This window comes from Hydra viridissima, unplaced genomic scaffold, assembly GCF_058129835.1.
Source record: "Hydra viridissima isolate aposymbiotic clone 2 unplaced genomic scaffold, HvirCarnegie_v1 scaffold_2, whole genome shotgun sequence".
Classification (NCBI taxonomy): domain Eukaryota; kingdom Metazoa; phylum Cnidaria; class Hydrozoa; order Anthoathecata; family Hydridae; genus Hydra; species Hydra viridissima.
This window is the reverse complement of record NW_028324301.1, coordinates 21,891,871-21,912,370: the sequence shown is the minus strand read 5'-3', so window position 1 is coordinate 21,912,370 and position 20,500 is coordinate 21,891,871. Positions and strand designations below refer to the sequence as shown.

At 29.4% G+C, this 20,500-nt stretch overlaps 3 protein-coding genes across 6 annotated transcripts; 2 read left to right on the top strand and 1 right to left on the bottom strand.

Moving 5' to 3' along the window:
• Positions 1-2,106: 2,106 nt before the first annotated feature.
• On the bottom strand, positions 2,107-7,529 carry LOC149892454 (lipopolysaccharide-induced tumor necrosis factor-alpha factor homolog). The gene is made up of 4 exons (XM_090080403.1): positions 6,649-7,529; positions 4,473-5,995; positions 2,977-3,244; positions 2,107-2,839 (listed from the first exon to the last, which is right to left on the bottom strand). The coding sequence occupies exons 2-4, from the start codon at positions 4,555-4,557 to the stop codon at positions 2,731-2,733; spliced, it is 462 nt and encodes a 153-aa protein (XP_089936529.1). The 5' UTR covers positions 4,558-5,995; positions 6,649-7,529; the 3' UTR covers positions 2,107-2,730.
• A 970-nt stretch (positions 7,530-8,499) lies between these two features.
• LOC149892453 (uncharacterized) lies at positions 8,500-9,868 on the top strand. The gene has a single exon (XM_090080651.1). It carries the CDS (start codon positions 8,625-8,627, stop codon positions 9,816-9,818), a length of 1,194 nt encoding a protein of 397 aa, XP_089936777.1. The 5' UTR covers positions 8,500-8,624; the 3' UTR covers positions 9,819-9,868.
• Positions 9,869-13,401: 3,533 nt separating this feature from the next.
• LOC149892452 (uncharacterized) lies at positions 13,402-15,832 on the top strand. 4 transcript variants are annotated; one of them, XM_090078777.1, is made up of 6 exons: positions 13,402-13,866; positions 14,156-14,320; positions 14,518-14,766; positions 14,968-15,009; positions 15,239-15,540; positions 15,667-15,832. In XM_090078777.1, exons 1-6 carry the CDS (start codon positions 13,791-13,793, stop codon positions 15,685-15,687), a joined length of 855 nt encoding a protein of 284 aa, XP_089934903.1. In that variant the 5' UTR covers positions 13,402-13,790; the 3' UTR covers positions 15,688-15,832. The 4 variants fall into 4 exon arrangements, with proteins under 4 accessions (XP_089934903.1, XP_089934902.1, XP_089934905.1 ...); XM_090078776.1 differs by having other exon boundaries at positions 13,438-13,866; positions 14,932-15,009; XM_090078778.1 differs by lacking the exon at positions 14,968-15,009 and having other exon boundaries at positions 13,455-13,866.
• The last annotated feature ends 4,668 nt before the right edge of the window (positions 15,833-20,500 follow it).

Here is a 20,500-nt window from a genome sequence, read left to right as displayed (position 1 = left end):
AGCAGAAAAAAAAGTAAATACAAATAGCAAAGAAAACTAGAAATAGATGTAGAAAGAAAAATACAAGTAGAAAGAAAAATACAAGTAGAAAGAAAAATACAAGTAGAAAGAAAAATACAAGTAGAAAGAAAAATACAAGTAGAAAGAAAAATACAAGTAGAAAGAAAAATACAAGTAGAAAAGTAATACGAAAAAAGGAGTAAAAAATACAAATAGAAAAGAAAAGAAAAAAAAAAGAGAAAAAAAAAATTATTTTTCAAAAAGATTACGAGACTTTACTTGGGAAATATCAAAACGCTTTACCTATAACTATAATTTTATTGCTGTTTACAGCTGTAAACTAGAATGATCAGTTAATGGGGATTAAGGTTTGGTGACTTACAAAATTAGTTCAAAACTTAGTTTAATCATTAAGTTAAATGAATAAGTCTAAATATTTTTGCAATTTGTAGAGTTCATGAGCAAAAAGAAAAAAGTCGGCTGATTCTCCCGTTAAGTGTCCCAATCTTTAAGTGTACGTCCGTGTAATTAAAATCTCTTTTTAAAGTCATTTCTGCTAGAAGTAAAGCCAGAACAATACGAGCGGCTGAAAACTCAGGCAACATATTACTTTTTTGTCTCAAGAAGCCAAGAATCTTCCTACCCAAAACCCTAGAGCTGATAATGGTTTCCAACGGCAATGTAATCTTTTTTGGGAGGCGGAATCATTTTCATTACCATTCTTCTAGCGGCGTGAGGCTAAAATTCATCCCCAGTTTGGTCACTGTCTCTTAACTGGCGGCGGAATTTTAGCCTGCCTCCGCCAGAAGAAATGAAGACAAAGAGCGAAGTTTTATTAAAACAAAATTGTTTTTTTTTTTAAAATTAATAAATAATAAAAAATACGAATTAAGCGCAAACATTGAAATTTAACATTAAAGTTGTGTTTTACATGATTCATTTGCCAAATTTTAAATGCTAAAAAAAAATTTGATTTATCGAAGAATGTTTTTTTTTTTTTCTAAACTTATCGAATAAATAAAAATTTTCATATCCACCCAAAACAAAGAGTATGCTGATTTCGTTACATCAAATTTTAAGACTAAAAAATATTTTAGAACAATTTTCATTTGCAATTCTTTATTTGTAATTTTATTACATGGAGTTAAATAAAAATCGACTTCATCAAAGGAAAAGTTAATTTTACTGCTTGTTAAAGATTTCAAATAAATAACATTAAAAGTAGAATATCTGTATGTTTAAGAAGAACTTTCTGGTTTTTGTTCTGTGCACTTTGCTTTTCCATTTGTTATTTTCAGTCACTTCAAAATATTTCTCAACTCGTCTGTAATTTATTTTGCTCTAAAAGCTCAAATCACTCTAATCAAATTCTCAGAAAAATGTTTTTTTTTTTTTTTTTTTTTAATGAGCTTCTTAAATTAATTCTCATTGCACTCTTGGATTTAAAATAAATTTAGGTAATCAAAACCTATTTATTATTTGCAAACAATTCTTTACAAAACTGTGATATCTTTTGCTTGAGTTTTGCATAAATATTATTTTTTACCTTGATTTAGATGAATATAAGCTCTATTAAAACTTCTAAAATACTTCGACACATAAATATCAATATATACTATAATAAATATCAATATATAATATAATAAATATAAATATGTAAATGCAACATAATAAATATCAATCTTCAGCTCATTGAAATTCAAAACTTTCATTTTAAGATTTTCCTAAAAAGTGGATTTTTCGTACTTCTTAATCGAATCTTAAAGAGTACGAACTAAAAAGTAGCTTTTTTTTTTTTTTTAAGTTTTAATACCAGTCAGACGAGTCATACTGGAAATTGAAACAAGCAAATATATTTCTCTAGCATGTTAATATCAGTCAAACTAGTCATACTGGAAATTGAAATAAGCAAATGTATTTCAATTTTGATTATTATAAAAAATTCAATTTAAACCAAGATCAAAGTAAATAAAGTTTTAGTTTTTTGAGGAATATTAAAAAATGCATTTTTCAAGAATTGTTAACAATAACTGTTTAAAACTAAGAATTAAATGTTATGGTCAAAAATTGAAAATTTAAGCAATACGGATTAAAAAAATTTCAAACTTTTATCCCATGAAAATCTTTTATTTGTTATAAACTTTTGTCAATATTTTTCGCGTGGAATTTCCAATTTTTAACTTTTCGCGTTAAGACAAAAATTCTAATTTATTCGATAGTTTTAGAAAAAAACCATTCTACGACAAAATCATAACTTTTGCGAATAATCAATATTTGGCAGTTAATCATATAAAACACAGTTTGGAGACGAAAACCACTGCTGGCAGAGGCCGATAAATTCTGCCACCAAATAATATATCTCTATACCTAACTATTTATCTAACATGTAAGTGCGTCCGTGCGCGCGCGCGCGTGTGTGTAGAATAAGTACCAATAAAAATATAAAATGTTAAAATATAAATAAATCAAATTGGTTGCTAATATTTTTTTTTTAGATTCTAGTAACTAAAAAAAAACTATAAAATTGTTTTAGAAATTGAGATACAAATAAAAAAGTCTAAGTGAAACTTGTGTAAAAAAAAAATAAAGAACTTCATCAAAAAAACAATACAAAATTCTTGTTCACCTTTTTTTCGTTTTGATAAAAAATTCGTTGATAAATAATAAAAATTTTTACATTTAGAAAAATAAGTAAGATTTTTACTTTCATCTTATTCTTCTATTAAAATTTTAAAACCGCCTGCAAACTCCACATATTTTACCGCAGTTTGGACACATGTGTTCAACATCTTTTAAACCATCGATGCAAAAAGGGATAAGGCAACATCCGAGAAAACCTCTATAATGAACAATAATAATAGCATTTATAAATACTATGAGTTAAGATTAAAATGGAATTAAACATTTTGTTTCAAAGAACTTGCCATCTTTGGCGTATAAAAAATGTTGGTAACATGAAAAAAAAGCCTCGATTACCCTAAAATACATATTAAAATCGAAATTAACCAGACAGCGACACCAGACGTGTGTAATGTTGAAGTTAAAATCTGGGCGTGACAATGCTGGCATATAATATACATTGGGTAAGTTGAGAAGCATACTACATTTGAGATGAATATTGGTGATGGCGAGAACATTGTCGTATTGTGAGGGAAAATTCCTTGTTGAGGCTGCTGGTTGAAGGCTTCATTTCGCTCAGGAAGTGGTTGAGAAGGGTATGGTTGAGACGGGACACTATTATAATCTGCGAAGTAAAAATTAAAAGTTATTAATCCGAAAAATCATCATATAATGTCATTTCAGATCCAAATAAAAGATTTCTAATAACTTTGAGAAGTATTTAATGAATTGAGAAATTAGGCCTGTTGTCATTTTTAATCAATCTAAAAGAAGTATTAGTTTATAACTTTCATTAAAATACGCAGAACACGAAAAAATTTTAGCATAAAAATTTTCTTTGACGCCGCAGTTAGTAAAACTTAACACTTAGATAGCGGAACGCATAAGACGGTATTGGATTTATTCAAATAAAAGTGAAGTAAGTGATCGAGTTAAAAGAGACGTAGCAGTTCGACCAAGTTTTGAAGAAATTCGAAAAGGGTTTCATAAAAGTTCGAATTAGAAAATTCAAAAGTAAGAAGTTCGAATGTAGAAATTTTTATTATAAAGTTCGAAAAATGAAAAAAAAAAACAAAAACTCTTGTGTCAAATGAATGAATATCGTGTCAAAATGTTTGAATAGAAATGATTTTGGTAAGAAAGCTTGAATGAAAACAATCTTGTATCAAAATCAAACTTTGGAAGTTTCAAACTTTTCGAATATAATTTGACTCGAACTGTAAGAGTTCAACTTATTTTTCAATTTCTTCGAAATTCGGTCGCTGATATTTTCTTTTGATTTGTATGTATAAATGCCTTCGAACAGTTTTTTTTACAGTTTAAATGGACAGAATTGGTGCCGGATTTGGCTATGAAGGTTCCCTGCTTGCGTTTCTTGGTGGAGAAATATGTGTGTGCTTTTTGTCCCACAAGGAGAATGATTGATTAAATAAACCGTAGCAACAACTAAAATTTCGTAAGCATCTCACTGACACCATTTTAACTTTCCTTAGTTTCCAAGAAAAACTAAATGAATATGCCAGAGACCAAAGTAGACGTGAGGGTTGGAAAGCTAATCCTGTTAAAAGACCCCAAAAATAATGTTTGTAGCTGTTGAGTTTTTTTCTCCAAGAAAGAATATTGTGAAAATCTAGTCAACAGGTACCTCGAATAAAATAATTCAAACCTATAGTAAGTTCAATTGAACCGCTAACTGCAAAAAGGTAGCAAGTCCACAAACCCTGATGTGGATTTTTTGCCTTTCTGCAGTTAGCGATTCAAATAGTCTTGTCAATAGTCCTGAGTAAATCCTTACTTGCTAAATCGATTAACTAACTCTGAATAACAAGAGACATACTAAACAAATAACTTACCATTTATGAGAGGTTGGTATTTCGGAGGATTTTCTCCTTCATTTACACTTGGCTGTCCGTGAGATGTAATACCGTCTCTATGCATATTCCTTTAAACAATAACATCTTTACAACCCCATGCAAATACAGCAGGAGCTCATTTGCGGCACCCTATATGAAAAATATGCCGAAAGCACTGGCGGCAGCATCGACAACTTTTAGTCAACTCAAACCGCAATGATTTTCGAACCGAAGCGGATAGTTTTGTTAATCTCACGTTTATTTACAACACGAAAAAAACTAATATGAACGACGATTGGTTGGAAGTTAAAAAATTGCCTGCTACTGATAGGTTAATTTTCATAAGGCTGTCAAAAACATGTTTTCAAACCGATGTCGTGTAACGGTTTTGAAAGGTTCTTAAATAAATTTAAAATATTCATATAAAGGTCGTAATAAACAAAATGCGTGATTGAACCTTTCTAAACTCAAAATGATTTTTTTTATCCTTGTTGCGAACAGGAAAAAGAAACGTTGATAAATTTTGAAGCACTCCTTAGTTGAGCTAAAATTTAAATTTTAGAGCACAGAAGAATAAAAAGTAGAGATGTATAAAAAGCTGCGTAACACGAAAATTAGAAAAAAACTACAACCATTATAGCTTTTTTTAAAAGTTCTTTTCCAATAATACGATCAAATTTAATGAATAGGCTTCTAAAAACTGAAAGTTTTTTTTAAAAAAAGGAATACTTTGAGCATTTACATTTGAATGTTACAAAATGGCATTTAACTAAAGGTCATTCGTTCTGAAAACAACCAACCCAGGCTTATGTTGTTGTTTTTTTCCTATTAATATCAGTTAAACTTGGGTTAAAAATTATATGCATTTTTGTTTATTCAATATGTTTATCAAACCTGATAATGATAAAAATGCATCATTTTTCTATACAATCTCCTTGCTTTTCAACGCACTTGGTCCATCAATCAACAAGCCTGCATATTCCATCCTAGAAGAATGTTTTTGGTTGGTCCTGTAATTATTTGGTTATTCCTTTAACCATTTATGCACTACTTTTTTACATCTTCTTCCGTAGAAAATCTCTGACCTCTTCGACCATCTTAAGTGTTCTAAAGATATGACGGTCGGAAGGGGCGAGATCTGCGCTGTAGGGAGGGTGTTCCAGCACATCAAAACCTAATTGGTTAGTGGTTCGAAGGGTGTGAGTAGCCGTGTGAGGGGTGTTTTGTCATGCAACAGCAAAACTGTATTTAACGATAGGTCTCGATATTTGGTGAGAATATCTGGCTTCAGCTTACTGGCCAGTAAATCACTGTATCTTGCACTGTCAATTGTACAAACTCTTATTACTTCCGAAGATATCTTTTGTCAACGGTTGGCAGGTCTTGGTTTTAACTTTCTCAAAGCCACATTCATAGATTTCAATTATTGCCAATAAAATAAGTTTTTTACTGATCAAGAGCTTGAAATTTTAAACATACAAAATTTCTTGGTACGAGGAATTTAACAGCATGAGTTTAAAGTTCTAAAAAATAACAGAGTATGAGTTATTCATGTAGTAGAGTATAAACTATTTTGATACACTTCCATACTAACATATATTATTTACACATGGTTTCAATTTTATGACAGTTGAGCAAAATGGAAGGGGAGGGAAGGCTGAACTTGTTTTTACCTTGGATCTCACGCTGGATGAGGGCCGAGGGTTTCGCTTGTCCTGTCAACGGGCCTGTATCTGAGCAAAATACCTGAACAAAATACCTGAGCAAAATACCTAAGCAAAAACTTAATTTGAAAAAAGTTCAAGAATCTGTAAATTATCAATTCTATAGTTCAGAATGTAGCGATGCACTGCAATATCTCACAAAATTTTCTAATTCAACAGTTTAATTACGCAATTTTTGAATGCAACAGTTAAATTCTAATTTTTTCCTTCTAGACAATTTTTTTTTTAAAAACTAAATTACATCCGTTAGATATTTACATATATAATGTGTACACTTTTAACTTAATCCAATATTATGTCTTTTTTTAATGTGCAAATGTCCCGCAAAATAAAAATTAAATTTGTTTCAAATTGGGAAAGAAAAAAAACCATTCCTAATTATTTTGCCTAAAAAAGTAGAAAAGTTATTTCAAAAGAAAAAATTATTTTATAGGAAAATTACCAAAAGTTACCATTTCGTGTAGGTAGGAGAAGGATAGACGACGCCCAGGCCAACTTACTTTGGAGGAATTCTGTAGACCAGGAAAGGCTCCGAGGAAGGAAGATGCTTCAAGTTATAACTTCTGTTTTTTATTTTTTATTTATTAAAGTTGTTGATTTGTTCTCTTCATGATAATTTTATTAAATTTTTAAAACAGCAGCATTAGCCATGAGAATACGCAATTTGGTAAGTCAATAATTGAGGACAGAGCTAAAAAATCAAAAAAAAAAAAAAAAGGAAGAAAGTAATGACCACTTCTCATCTTGTGAATCAACAAGTAACGAATTCAGTTTATAAATAAGTGGGATGTAGCCTCCAGAATTTCAAAACGGCGAACATTGGCGAAGGACCAATTTCCCTTTTTAAGCCCTTTTTACGCTACGCGCTCTCGCTAGTGTTCGCCACTTTCAGACTTTTTAAATCTAAAAGAAAATTTTTAAAGAAAGTCAGTACAATCAACGCAAAATCACTTTACTAGTTTACTAAAATAGTTTTTTTACAATACAAAATTTAGGTTAAAAACAAAACGCGACCTAACAAAATTTTTAAAAACAGCTGCAAATACTAAACACTCTCTTGTTGTTTTTTGATACTTTTTGAAAGAGATTTTTTTAAAAAGTCTTTTGTACTTTCCTTTTAACAAGCAGTTTTTATTTCATGCTGCAGTAATTTCCAATCTTATCTTCTTTGCAGTTTTCCTAAGCGATCTCTGCATTTCTTTTTTCTTCTAATATTTTCTAACATGAAAACAATTTGCGGACTTATGAGAACAGAAGTTGCATGTTTTTATTCAACAAATAAAAGTGGAATAAAATTGTATTTCACATGGATCATGTGTAATTTTTTAAAACACTTCTAAAAAAAGTTTTTAAGAATTAAGGGAAAAAAAAAACATACATACATACATACATACATACATACATACATACATACATACATACATACATACATACATACATACATACATACATACATACATACATACATACATACATACATACATACATACATACATACATACATACATACAAGTATTTGCACTTCCTGTTTTAATAAGGATTGCGTTAAGGTTTTTGCGTGTAGCTAAGAAAAAAGTTTTTCAAAAAAAAAAAAAAAAAAACAAAACGAGATGTGTATAATAAAAGTTTATCCAAAAAGAAGCAGAAACTTATTTATTATTATATATATTATTTCTTATTATATCTAGATATTATTATACATATTATTTCTTATTATTCTAGAATTATTATATATATTATTTATTATTAAATATAGATATTTTCTTTGTATAAAGTAACAGCTGTGTATGAAGTTAAAAAAGGCACGATTTTGCTCTCAACTAGTAGTTGCATAATACTTACAGAATAAAAAGCAAGTGACTTCGTTCACCTAAGTTATGTAATAAAAGAATTTAAAAAAAAAACAACACAAAAGAGATAAGAACATCAGCTTTTTTTTTTTTAAAAAAAAACTAAAATTCTAACAGTATCACCAAAACCCTTAAAAAAAAGTACACTGTTGACTATTTTTGAAGATCTCACAATATTAAACGTAAACAACGTGTCAAAGCCTGGTGACGAAACAGAAAAAAACTTTGGCATTTAATACATCATAAATTGCTAAGCAATTCTATCAGGGGCCAATGCTATAAACATAAAAAACGAAGTTTTTTCCGTAAAACACGAAGTTTTTACCGTAAAAAGCGAAGAAAAAAAAAGTCCATTGCTATAAACATTCAAAAAATTCCGTTTTTAAGATAAAAACTTCGTTTTTAAATCCAATGCTATAAACGAACAAGGGAATCGCCTTTTCAGATAAAAAATGCGTTTTTTCATAGTCATAAGAAATAGATAGTCTGGTCACTTGGGCCGTAATATCTGGATTTTTCTTATAATCATACGAAACACTTGAAATTTGTCGGGCGGCCAGGAACTGAGTGCACAAAAAATGGAAACGCAGAAAGAACTCTATGGTGAATTTGATAAAGAAGCATTATTTTTTTCTTTGGAGAATGATATTCTTTTTGAAGACGAAAATTTTGTTAAAGATTTAGATGCTTTGGTGTTGGAGTTATCTAGTGAACAAGTTGATTGCACATTTTCTTGCACAATTTGTTCTAAGAAGTGCATATCTCAAAGAGGACTTACAAGGCATACAAATTCAAAGCATCAAAGTATTCCTTTAGATTTAACGATACAAAGTCCTAAACCACCTATTCTTCTTGATGAATTTAAAAATCTGCTTGATAAAAGTATTACTACCTTAATCAACGATGAATGCTATCCTGATTTGTATAGAGATGAGTTAAGGATTAATCATGCAATAATTTTAGATACTTCACAACAAACTCTATCTCTATTAGAGACAGTAATAGCTGGTTTTAAAGCTGATGGTGATGCTGAAAGATTTTATCCTAAATTTTACAAAACTGTTAATCAAGGAATTTTATTTAGCAATCTGACTAAAAAATCGACTAGACTTCTTGGCTATGAACTATGCAATCATGTTTTAGCATTTCTTACAAACTCACTTTACAATACTTCTTTTTTAAATTTAAATGGTTTATCACCTGTTGAATTTTCTGATAGAGACAAAGAAATTATCTTTTATCTAAGTGGTTATGTATTTAGCACATTTTATTGCAGAATTCGCAGTTCTCGATTATGGCAGCAAAAGTTAAGCACAGACTGCCTTTCACTTCTTAATGCTGGTAAAACAGAACAATTATTTGAGAGTCCAGAAACATGCACTGAAGCTTATGATAAATTTGTGAATGCTAAAAATCGTGGTGGTTTGTGGAAAGTGTCTCCTCCAGTTTTAGAAATTTTTACAAAAGTTGAGTTTCTCTTTCGCCATCAAAGTAAAAGTTTTGTAAAAAAAATTGATTCAGAGTTAATTGTAGCTGAAACCTTAAAAAACAGTGGAGTTTTGGCTAACATATCTGAACTTCGTGGTCTTTGCACAAATCGAGTTTCCAAAGAACTGTCTTTAAACTTATTTTATCATCTGATTACACTTTATGTCAGAGTAAGATCTTTTTCGTATGCAAAAGAAAAACTAAGTATCCACAAAATCAAAGAGAATCAAACAAAGTCAAAATCCCTCCGCTCAAAAATGAAAAAAACATCAATTGGATTATAGAAGTTTAGTAGAATATTACACTTAAAAACGGTTATTTTCATAGCCACAAATCTCATGAAAGCATGCTTGGCATAGTAACTTTAGCAACTATTTGTCATTAAAAAGATTAGTTTTTAAAATTTTTGTTATTTGTTTATAGAAATAAAAGCTAGGTAAGAGACCCTCCCTTATCTAAAAGAAAACAAAGAATAGTTAAAAATGAAGTCCAAAATTAACTATGCACACTAGTTTTATATTTATAATAAACAACTAATAACTCATAGATCAAAAACAACTCAAAGATCAATTCTACCCCTAATATATATATATATATATATATATATATATATATATATATATATATATATATATATATATATGCATACATCAACTAATCTTAACTTAGATCTGCCTGTGAAATCACTAGTTTTTTTGGGGGAAGTGGATACCTGTGGAGGTTTTATAAAAAGAATAATAGGTGCCTGTTTATATTGTAACAAAAGTAAATGTAAGGAAATGTCTACAAAATTAACTGAAATTTAGTTTATTACAAATATAAAAAAAATTCTAATGTAACTAATCAATATTTTATGCCATTTAACATTTTTAATAAGATTTGTGGCTATGAAAATAGCCGTTTTTATGTATGTTCTTTTTCTTTGTTTTCAGCAGTACAAGGAGACATAAGGGAAATTTTTATTGAATCACTTGAAAAGTCAACTTTTCATATTAATACATTTTTCAGAGTTGGTCCATTTTCTGCGTGGTATACGTGTTGTACTCTCCCTTGATATTTTGTTTGATTCATTGACATTTTGACAGTTACCTGCAATTGGGTGAAATATAAGTTGATTTCGAATGGTATTATCATTGAAACCAAAATCAAACAAGGAAGGATTATCTTTTCTTCTACCAATTGACCGTTGTTGTCCAAAGTAATTTTCTAAAGGATCCTGACAAAACCTTTCAGTTAATACATAACTTACATTGTTGTTAATTAAAAATTTGACAAGTTCAATAACAGAATTAACTGTGATTTTTAAACCTTCATGAGTTTGCCAAGTAATAAACATATTACTTCTCTCACTTTTTGAAAAATTTCCAGATCTTGATTCAATAGAAAAAAGCCAATCAGAAAGATACTTTAAAAATGTTTCTCTAAGCCATGTAAATCGAACATCATTTGTGTCAGAAAATGGTTTCAAAAAAGAGTTGCATTTTAATATACAATCATTTGTATTCCGAACATTTAAGCAATCAAAAAAATCATTAAAATATTTGCAAAATTGTGCTGTCCCAGCTGTATCTGATGGTGCATAGATTTTTAATGCAGTACTACATGAATCACTTAAAACTTGTGCAGCTAAACGAACATTCATAGCTGAAAATGGAGTTATTTTAATGTGCTCAACAGTTAGCTTTGGACATGCATGTAGTTGACATTTTAAATCTTCATAAAATAAATCAGAAATATGGGACCATAAAATATGTTGACCCTGATTCCACATATAACGATTGCTTTTACCAGCTCCAGAATGGTAAAGGTTGTTCCTTGCTGTTTTAATTAAATGAGGAACATCAGAAATAAAATATATAAATCTTTTATCATCATCATCAGCAAATAGATTATCAGTGCGGTAAGTCACATCAACATTACCATTAATATCTTCTTCTTCAGTCAGATTAAAATGCATTTTAAAAAATTTTCTATTCGATGATGCTCCATCACAAGTAACAGCAACTACTTTTAAACCAACAGAGATTTCTAAAATTCCTACAGCTTTCCAAAATAGAGAAAATAATTGCACTGATGTAATATTTGTAGTAGCAAAATTTGCAAAACTGTATTTAAAAGGATTTACAATACTTCTAATTAAAAAAACTAAAACATGAGAAGCAAGCTTATCAGCTTGTTGTAACGTTGCAAAATTAACACTAGGATCACCCAAATCAACATAACCAATTAATTCTCCAGAATGTTTGTCCCAAACAAGATTTTCTTGAATTTTCATTTCATCAAGAACTAGGACTATAAATTTCTCTTGAACTGAAAAATTAATGACTTTATCTTTTAATTCTTCTATTATGTTTTTATTGAATCCCAACTTGGGCTTTACATAGTTTTTATAGTCACGCAATCGCCTACGACTTGGTAAAATTAAAAAACCAGAATGAGTTTTCTCATTTAACCTTATTGCTTCATAAGCAGCTGGTGATTTTGCAGCTAATCCCAAACAGTAACGTATTATTGCTGGATGATAACGAATCCCTTGCTTTGAGCATTTTAAATATTTTTGCTGCTCCTCCCAAAACAGGTTCATAAATGGAGAAATCTGACTTTTATCAGCTTCTGCCATTATTTGAACTAAATCACTTTCAATATTTTTACTAATAGCTAGTGATGAATTTTCAATCTCTTGCTTCATCAAAGCTAATTCTTTTTTTAATTCTTTATTTTCTAGACGAACACTCTGTAATGTAAGCTTCAGACGATCTGGAGATGTAAATGTAATTGGTGCATTTAATTTAGCAGGGATACTAGAAGTAGCTAATCTTTTTTTCAAACATTTAATTTTACTTTTTTCAATACTTTTACATTGTGAACAGCATAACATCCACTCAATCAGCATAATACATGACTGAGATCGAAAATACTCTGTCTGGTTTAAGGGAAACTCACTCCTAGATGAAAATAAATCAAATTTTTTTGAAATACAATGTTTAATATAAAGATTTGATTTTAATGCAAAGACATCAGTTATTCCAGAACAAAGGTTAAAAGAAGTAACAATAGATAAAAGATTAGATGCTGAAATATGTCGCATAGATCTTCTGTATTTTGTATATATTAAATGATCATCTGGAATGAGCCAAGAATATACACGAATGGTGAAAGCAAGACTATCATCAACATATATTTCATATCGAGGACATGTGTGGATTGTATCATAAAGTTTAAACTCTGCCACAACAGGACTCACACTCATGGTCCAGTCACTAATTTTTAACTTGCTAATACGATTTAAGAACTCTTCAAATGATTTATATATAGGCTTAAAGGCAGTAATATTATTTGAAGTCGTTAAAGCATCTTTTTTAGCAATGATGCCAGAGGCAGATTTTCTTTGTATAGGAATTGATGGTGTGAAAGATTTTTTTGGTAAGCACAGAGTCGGCAATGATCCAGGTTTTAATGTCTTTTTTTTATCATTATAAAGTATCATTTCTGGAAGATAATGCTTTTCACAAATAAACAGACGCTTATTTTCTATTTGAGTCTTCAAACTTAAATCTTCATAACGATCTTTGAGAATAATGGCAATCAGACTTTCCCTCCAAGACGTATTAAAACTGTCGTTAGAAGCAGGAACTTTAAATATTGAGACTCCCTTATGCCTCCTAGAAGTACTGCATCCATAAATAGAACAATTAGCACCAGGCATTCAAAATATTGGATGAAAAAGATGTAATTTAAACAAGCAGTTCGTAGATAAACAATCGATGAAAACAAATTTTGTGCACTCTGAAGCGGACTGGACACGAAAAAAATGCGAACAAAGAGTTGATCAAAGGAATACCGCAAGTGGCCAGACTATCTATTTCTTATGACTATGGTTTTTTCGAAAAAAAACTTCAGATAGATTTTTGATCTCAATTTTAGATATTTTCTTCGTGATTTTTGGCGGCCATTGTTGGAACAACGTTAGCGCTTCAAAATCATTGAACATTCTTTGTTTGTGTTTTTATGCAGATATTTTATAGATAAAGCTTAAAAGGATTTTGGTAACTTCATAATAAACTAATTACTTAAAATCTGCATTTAATCGATTATTCAGTTCCTTGTTGTTTTTCCTTGTTAGGTTTTCGATAGTAATTTTGGTTAAACAAATTTTTCATAATGTTTGACTAAAGAAAAGTATAAATAGTCAACAAATATGCCATATAATACACAAATACACAACAAAATAATACACAAATACACAACAAAATAAAATGCTGTCTAAAGAACTTAAAATGATACTAGCAATAAAGATTAGAGAAAACAAAGAGGTTCTTCTTGGGAAGCTTGGTATGTTTTAATTAGCAAACTATTTAAATAAAAATATGTATAATTGCATTATATTTTATATATATATATATATATATATATATATATATATATATATATATATATATATATATATATATATATATATATATATATATATATATATATATATATATATATATATATATAGGTAAGCTTTTTTAGGTATGATTCCTATTATAAAATAATATATTATTATAGAATATTTAGTATTTTACTATATAAGACTATATTATACTATATATTGATTATTTATTTCATCTACTTTTAGGTCCATCTATTACTATGAGGCATAGAAATAGAATTTGGGAAGACATAATGTCACATTTAAATAGTTTAGGGGCAAAAATTGAAGATATCAATCAGCTACGTAGTAGAGAGTGGGATTATTTGCGAAGAGCTACAATGCAAAATTTTGCTAAGAGTCTAAAAACAGGTATAGTTTTGTTATACATATATATATTTATATATGTCTGTGTGTGTGTATATGTATATATATATATATATATATATATATATATATATATATATATATATATATATATATATATATATATATATATATAATTAAATATTTTTGTATATATATATTATATATACAAATATATATATATATAATTTTTTTTTTTTAAGGTGCTGCAGGGAGACAACTAACAGAATTAGATAATGTTGTTTTAGACATTATTGACAGGAAGTCAATAAATGTATCTGGAATCGATGTTCCTGATTTTAATATCTCTTTTTGTACAACAGATGATGCATTGTCATCCACTCCCAACCAACTTTCCACTCCCACTGCCACCCTTTCTTCATCAAGTAAAGAAGTAAACTTTACTTTGAAACAATCTTCTGATACAGCTTCTTTTATTTCGTCTATGTCTGGTATATTTTTCTTTGTTGGTTAAGACTAGTTGTGTTATAAAATACATATATATATATATATATATATATATATATATATATATATATATATATATATATATATATATATATATATATATATTTCTATTTCTATAGTTTATAGAGTTAATTGATTGTTTATATTAGATGGAAGATTTGATTGTATGTCCTCCCCTAATTTAGACAATACCACTCTTGTTAGTGACAGTTGTCAGATACTTCAAGGTAATGCAATTTATAAATTAATTTTTTTTAAATCTCAGTTGTTTAATTTAGTTAATTGTAGGTTTTAGACTTATAATTATATAACAGACAACATCAATTTGTGCTTAATTTTTACACAACTAGTATTTCCAAAACCATTAAAAACTTCTTATTTTTAAAGGAATCTAAACCACCTTTCTTATTATTTTAGTTAACTGATCTTGTTTTGACACCTAGAATTAAATTTTAGATTCAATTCAAAATAAACCATCAAGGGGGGCATTAAAAAAATTAAAAAGAAAACAAGCTAGAGAAAGTCTCCTGGTAGATGGAAGTTTTAAAAAATTGAAAGTAAGTGTTTTACGGTTAGAAAAAGAAAGATTAAAAAAAGAACAAGAATTAAGAGTAAAACTTCTGAAATTGGACGTTGCTCTCAGACAACAGCAAATTCGAAAAGAAAAGGCTTTAACAATATATTACACAACAGCAACAAAGCTAATGAATGAGAAATTGCAACCTTCAAACCAGCAACATTTTGTAAATACAGAAACGGTATTTTAAAATTAATTTGTAATAATATTTAGTATGACTTTATCATTAACAAATTTTTTGTATTTAGTATAACTTGTAGCTTGTATTTAGTATAGCTTTATCATTAACAAATTTTTTTTGTTTTAGGAGGAAATTCTTGAGCATTAAGAGAAGAGCTACATCATAATTTTATGTTAAATTTCGAAAAATGTTGTATAACTATATTTAAACATTCACCTTGAAGGTATTTAACTGTAAAGCCATGACCAATTACATTTTTTAGTAACAATAAAAATATAACTTCAACCTGAAATTGTTCTTGTTATTTCATTTTTTTTATCACCATTACCTTACAGTAATAAGTTCTGTAAAACTTCACACAAACATTAAGACCAATGCTGTTGCGATGTGAAATAGATACAAGCATCACAACTATATATAACTATATATAAGGTATTGCATTGGCTAGTGGTTGATTTTAAAATTTAAACAAAACAATATCTTTCATATTTTAAATTTATTTTGTAATCTAGTTTAATATTAATACGATCATATCTTAATTTTATGCTATTAAGCATTTTTTACCTTTTTAAAATACTCTTAATAAGAATTGCTCCTAACAACAAAAGCTAACAAATCTCCTAATTTTTTTTTAAGCGTGTTCTATAAAAAAACAAAATACACATACTATATAAAAACAGATATAAACATATATTTTTATGGTCTAATATTTTATAAAAATTTCTTGCATTTATTAAAAAGTCATTGTGTGAATTTTTTTCCAATTTTAATTCAACTAATTTAGGCACAAATCTATGATCCATGTCCAAACTATTTTGATAGATCCTATGCTCTAGAGCAAATTGTATATGAATTTTTAAACAATACTTTTAAGTAAAGTAGTTAAGTAGCTGTAATCGTCTATTCAAAGCTCCATCATTCTGATTTTCTTGAGCTAGATTTTCATCAGCTTGTTCTTCTTCGCGTTCTTCAAAGTCATTACCGTTGTCTCCATGTTGAATACACAAGTTATGGATAACAAATCCACACATGATAAGCTTAGAGGCATCTTCGACCTTATGCAAACGAATTCCAGTTTTCAAAGCATAAAACCTGTTTTTGACAATGCCAAAACATCGCTCAATTATGTTTCTAGTTTTTCTCTGTGCTTTGTTGAAACGTTTTTGAGCTCCGTCTGGATCACCAGGAAAAGGTGGAATTAACCATTCTCGACATGGGTACGCAGAGTCAGCCAAAATTACAGCTCCATTAAATGGAAGCTCTCCAATTTCAAACTTGTTCCATAGGTTACAATTTCTTAGAACCTAATAGTAGTAAAATCACAATATTTAAATTTACTGTAAGTTACATTATAATACATTATATTAGTTAGTCTAAGTTACATTTTAATTAGCAATCATAATAGTTCAAATAGTATGTTCAATATGAACATACCGAAGAATGTCACGTACTAGTTGAATACCCAGCATTAGTGAACTAACAGTTGTAAAATATAACTTAGTGACAGGCTTACATGTGCATCATGCCACCTTCCTGGACTGTTGGTCGATGCATAAAATATGGACGTGTCGGGTCCACATACTGCCATTGCATTTATGCTATGGACATGATGGCGATTGATTAGAGAATCTTCATCTGCTTGAGGAGGGTTAGAAAGGAGTATATGAGACCCATCCAGAACACCACATACGCACGGAAAACCTCCGATTTCCATAAACTTTTGTGGAAGAGTGGAGCAATCATTCGGCCATTTTATGATCTCTTGTCGAATCTAATCTTATAAGATAACAATTTTTCTCTTTACTAAACTTAGTTTTTAATTTTCACACTAAAATAAAAATAATAAGCAACTTTATATGACATTGTAAAACTTCCAATAGTTTTATTAACTTAATACACTAACATTGAAAATAGCTTCTCCTACACTGTATAATACTATAAATTGTGTTGGTAAAGATTCCATGACAGTCTCTGAGAACATGAAAAAAAATATTTGTGCCAATAAAATGAAGAAATACCATTATTTGGAAAAGTACTGAAATGCTTTTATTTCGCTTAGTATAATGTTGCAAATCATCTTTAAGCCTAGTTTCTAAAAAATCTAATACAGCTCTTGGGACTCGATACTGCTCTCGAAAAACGTTGTCAGAAACATCTTCGTTAAAAAAGCGACCATTAAACTAAAATGATATTGAAAAACAAAACAAAAATATAATTTCTGCGCCTATTTGGTATGATTTCTGATTTTGTTCGATAAAAAATCATTAAAAAAATATATATATATAGTAATTTTAAGTAATGTTTTAAACACCAACCTCTCGAGGCAATCGGTGGCGAAGCTCATTTTCTGCAACTTCGAAATCTAAGTCTTCATCCGAAAAAATTAAATTCATGTTTCTACTTTAATTTTACACAGATTTTTTAAACACCAAATACTAGAATTTAAAAATATTCATAAAAATAGAATAGACAGCACAGCATACTTAATGACTAATTAAATTCATTAAGTAGGCCTAATAAATAAAAGTTACAATAAAAATTACTATTATATTACTACTATATATTACGGATAAAAAAAGTTCGTGAATTTCAGTGACGTTTACGTTTTATGCTTTATAGCAATGGGCGAAAAAAATACAAACAGCGATAAATTCTTCGAGATTACGAACTTTTTTTCGTACGTGAAAAATTGCGTTTTTACGAAAGATTTTTTTTCTCGAAAAAAACTTCGAATTGTTTATAGCATTGGCCCCAGGACATGAATTTCCTACAGAGCTAAAATTCAAGAAAGTCATTCGAAAGATTTGAAAGGACACACTTAATGTTAATGAGTGGATTATTCTTGGTGACCTTTGAGTCGTTTTGAGTCTGACCTGTAGTCTAACGTTATAATTAGTTTAAAGCACAGATTCAAAATGGCTTTCATATCAAAATATCAAAGCTCATACTCAAAATGATTATCATATCAAAATGGTGCAAATATCATCATTACAGATGATATGACTGATTATACTATATTTGAGTTGTGCTTTTGTTTTATATGTCATCCCTAATTTTCATGATTTTTGGCTTTATCACCGTTCGGGTCCCGAAACTTAGTAAAAAAATTTTAAAAATTGCATAAATCGCTAAAAGTCACAAAAATTTGCTACGATTTATTGCTTACGATAATTTTAGCATCTTTGGAAGAGTCTGTGAAATGCATAAACTAAAATTTAAAAAAGTAGTAAATTAAACCTATTTATGCAGGGACTTTTATTGAGTCCACAGTTAATTAAACAACATGAGTAAATGAAACAGGCTAAATGATTTGAAAACAAATCCAACTTTGGTAGCAAAAACTAACTTTCTTAACACATTAGTTGCCTTAGTCATCATAGTAATAAAATACTGGCAAATATAGCATTCTCACCTTGAAATTTTTACCCAACACTGACTACAAAATAAACTTTTAAAATTTGTAGATTGTACCGTTTATTTTCATGAGATTCTTAGCATGAAATAAATTAAAAGAAATCTGAAACATTGTTTAAAAACTTATTTTCGACAAATTTTTTGTCATTCATGTCCATACCCAGCAAGCACACAACGTTGAAACAACGTTGAAATAACGTTGATCAACGTCGATCAACGTTATTTCAACGTTGTTTCAACGTTGTGTGCTTGCTGGGTAACGTTAATTACATCAACATTGATGAAGAGCTTTTAGTTTCTGAACAGAATTTTAGCAGCACTTTTCTCTCATACTGAGAGTAGCTGCTTTTGATGAAGAGTTTTTCAGCCTTAAGAGGATCTTTGCAATTTCTTCCCATTGTGACTGTCAGGCTGGCATTGGTGAACAAGCGCTGTAAGGATGCTGAACTTGCAGGAATGCTCAGGATAGCAAAGACAGCCTTGGAAAGAAATGGATAGACGTTCCGTTTTGTCAGCCAGAACTGAATTGACTTTCCCATCAATGTAGAAACTGCCTCAACATCATTTTCATAGGCAAAAAGTTCTTCTTTCAATCCAATTGCGCTCTTTTTCTGCTTCTTTGGTTGGATGAAGCTCAAAGAGAAACTTCCAAATTGTGAGTGCCGAAAGCTGTCGTTGATAGTCAATGGTTCCAACTCGCAATCTTCTTCCCCACTTTTGTCGAACAAACCTGACAAGAACTCTTTGATACCTTCTTCAGAATCCTCGGCCAAATTCTGGAAACTGAGTTTAGTTTATTTGAACTTGGCTTTCAAGTACTTGGCGTATTGGTCGGAAAAAGATAAAAGAGAATTAAAAAAGTTTGACTTTTATCGGCAAAAACAAAGAAATTAAACTTAATGGCAATGTACTACCTGGTTTTTCGGCTTCGCTTTCATGGGGAGGCAGGTTATCTGGATCTGAAGATAGTGCTGGATTTTCTTTTTCACGTTTACTTCCTTCTTCGTTTTCAGTATCAACATCGCCAAGACCTTGTGATGACTGAGCACTTTACTGGCCAGCAAACATCTTCGAAACGTTTTGCTTTTTTACGCACGTCCAATTTTAATTTTAAAATTATAAAAATACAACCTTTCTAACATCATTTCAAGAAACCGAAAAGGAAACAATTCTAAAATCAAACAATGATGCTTTACTACTGCTTATGGTGGTTTTTGCTTACCTTGAATTTTTCGTAACAACTAATTATAGTTGAGCATTTCAAATAAAGGGTGAGATTCGTGAAAAGCACGAGGAAATATATCAAATTTTGTTTAAAGGCCAAGTGAAAGTGTAATTATTGCGCTTATTATGGTTATATTCCACGGTTATTTATTTTTTTAGAAATATCAATTATTTTTGAACTGAACCCTTTTTACAGAATACCCGTCAGAACCGTACGGGAATTATTCTTTTAACGGGTTCGGTTACCGATAGGATCAATAACTTTTGGGTACCGATAATTTAAATTACCCAAAAGATTCCGGATCGGGTATGAACTATTTCA

Coding starts and splice junctions, on each gene's coding strand:
- LOC149892454 (XM_090080403.1), bottom strand. CDS start 4,557: ATGCATAGAGACGGTATTACATCTCACGGACAGCCAAGTGTAAATGAA. Junction 3,245..4,472: donor ATACCAACCTCTCATAAATG/GTAAGTTATTTG, acceptor TTTACTTCGCAG/ATTATAATAGTGTCCCGTCT. Junction 2,840..2,976: donor ATTTTAATATGTATTTTAGG/GTAATCGAGGCT, acceptor TGTTCATTATAG/AGGTTTTCTCGGATGTTGCC.
- LOC149892453 (XM_090080651.1), top strand. CDS start 8,625: ATGGAAACGCAGAAAGAACTCTATGGTGAATTTGATAAAGAAGCATTA.
- LOC149892452 (XM_090078776.1), top strand. CDS start 13,791: ATGCTGTCTAAAGAACTTAAAATGATACTAGCAATAAAGATTAGAGAA. Junction 14,767..14,931: donor TTTTATTTCGTCTATGTCTG/GTATATTTTTCT, acceptor TGTTTATATTAG/ATGGAAGATTTGATTGTATG. Junction 15,541..15,666: donor ATTTTGTAAATACAGAAACG/GTATTTTAAAAT, acceptor TTTTTGTTTTAG/GAGGAAATTCTTGAGCATTA.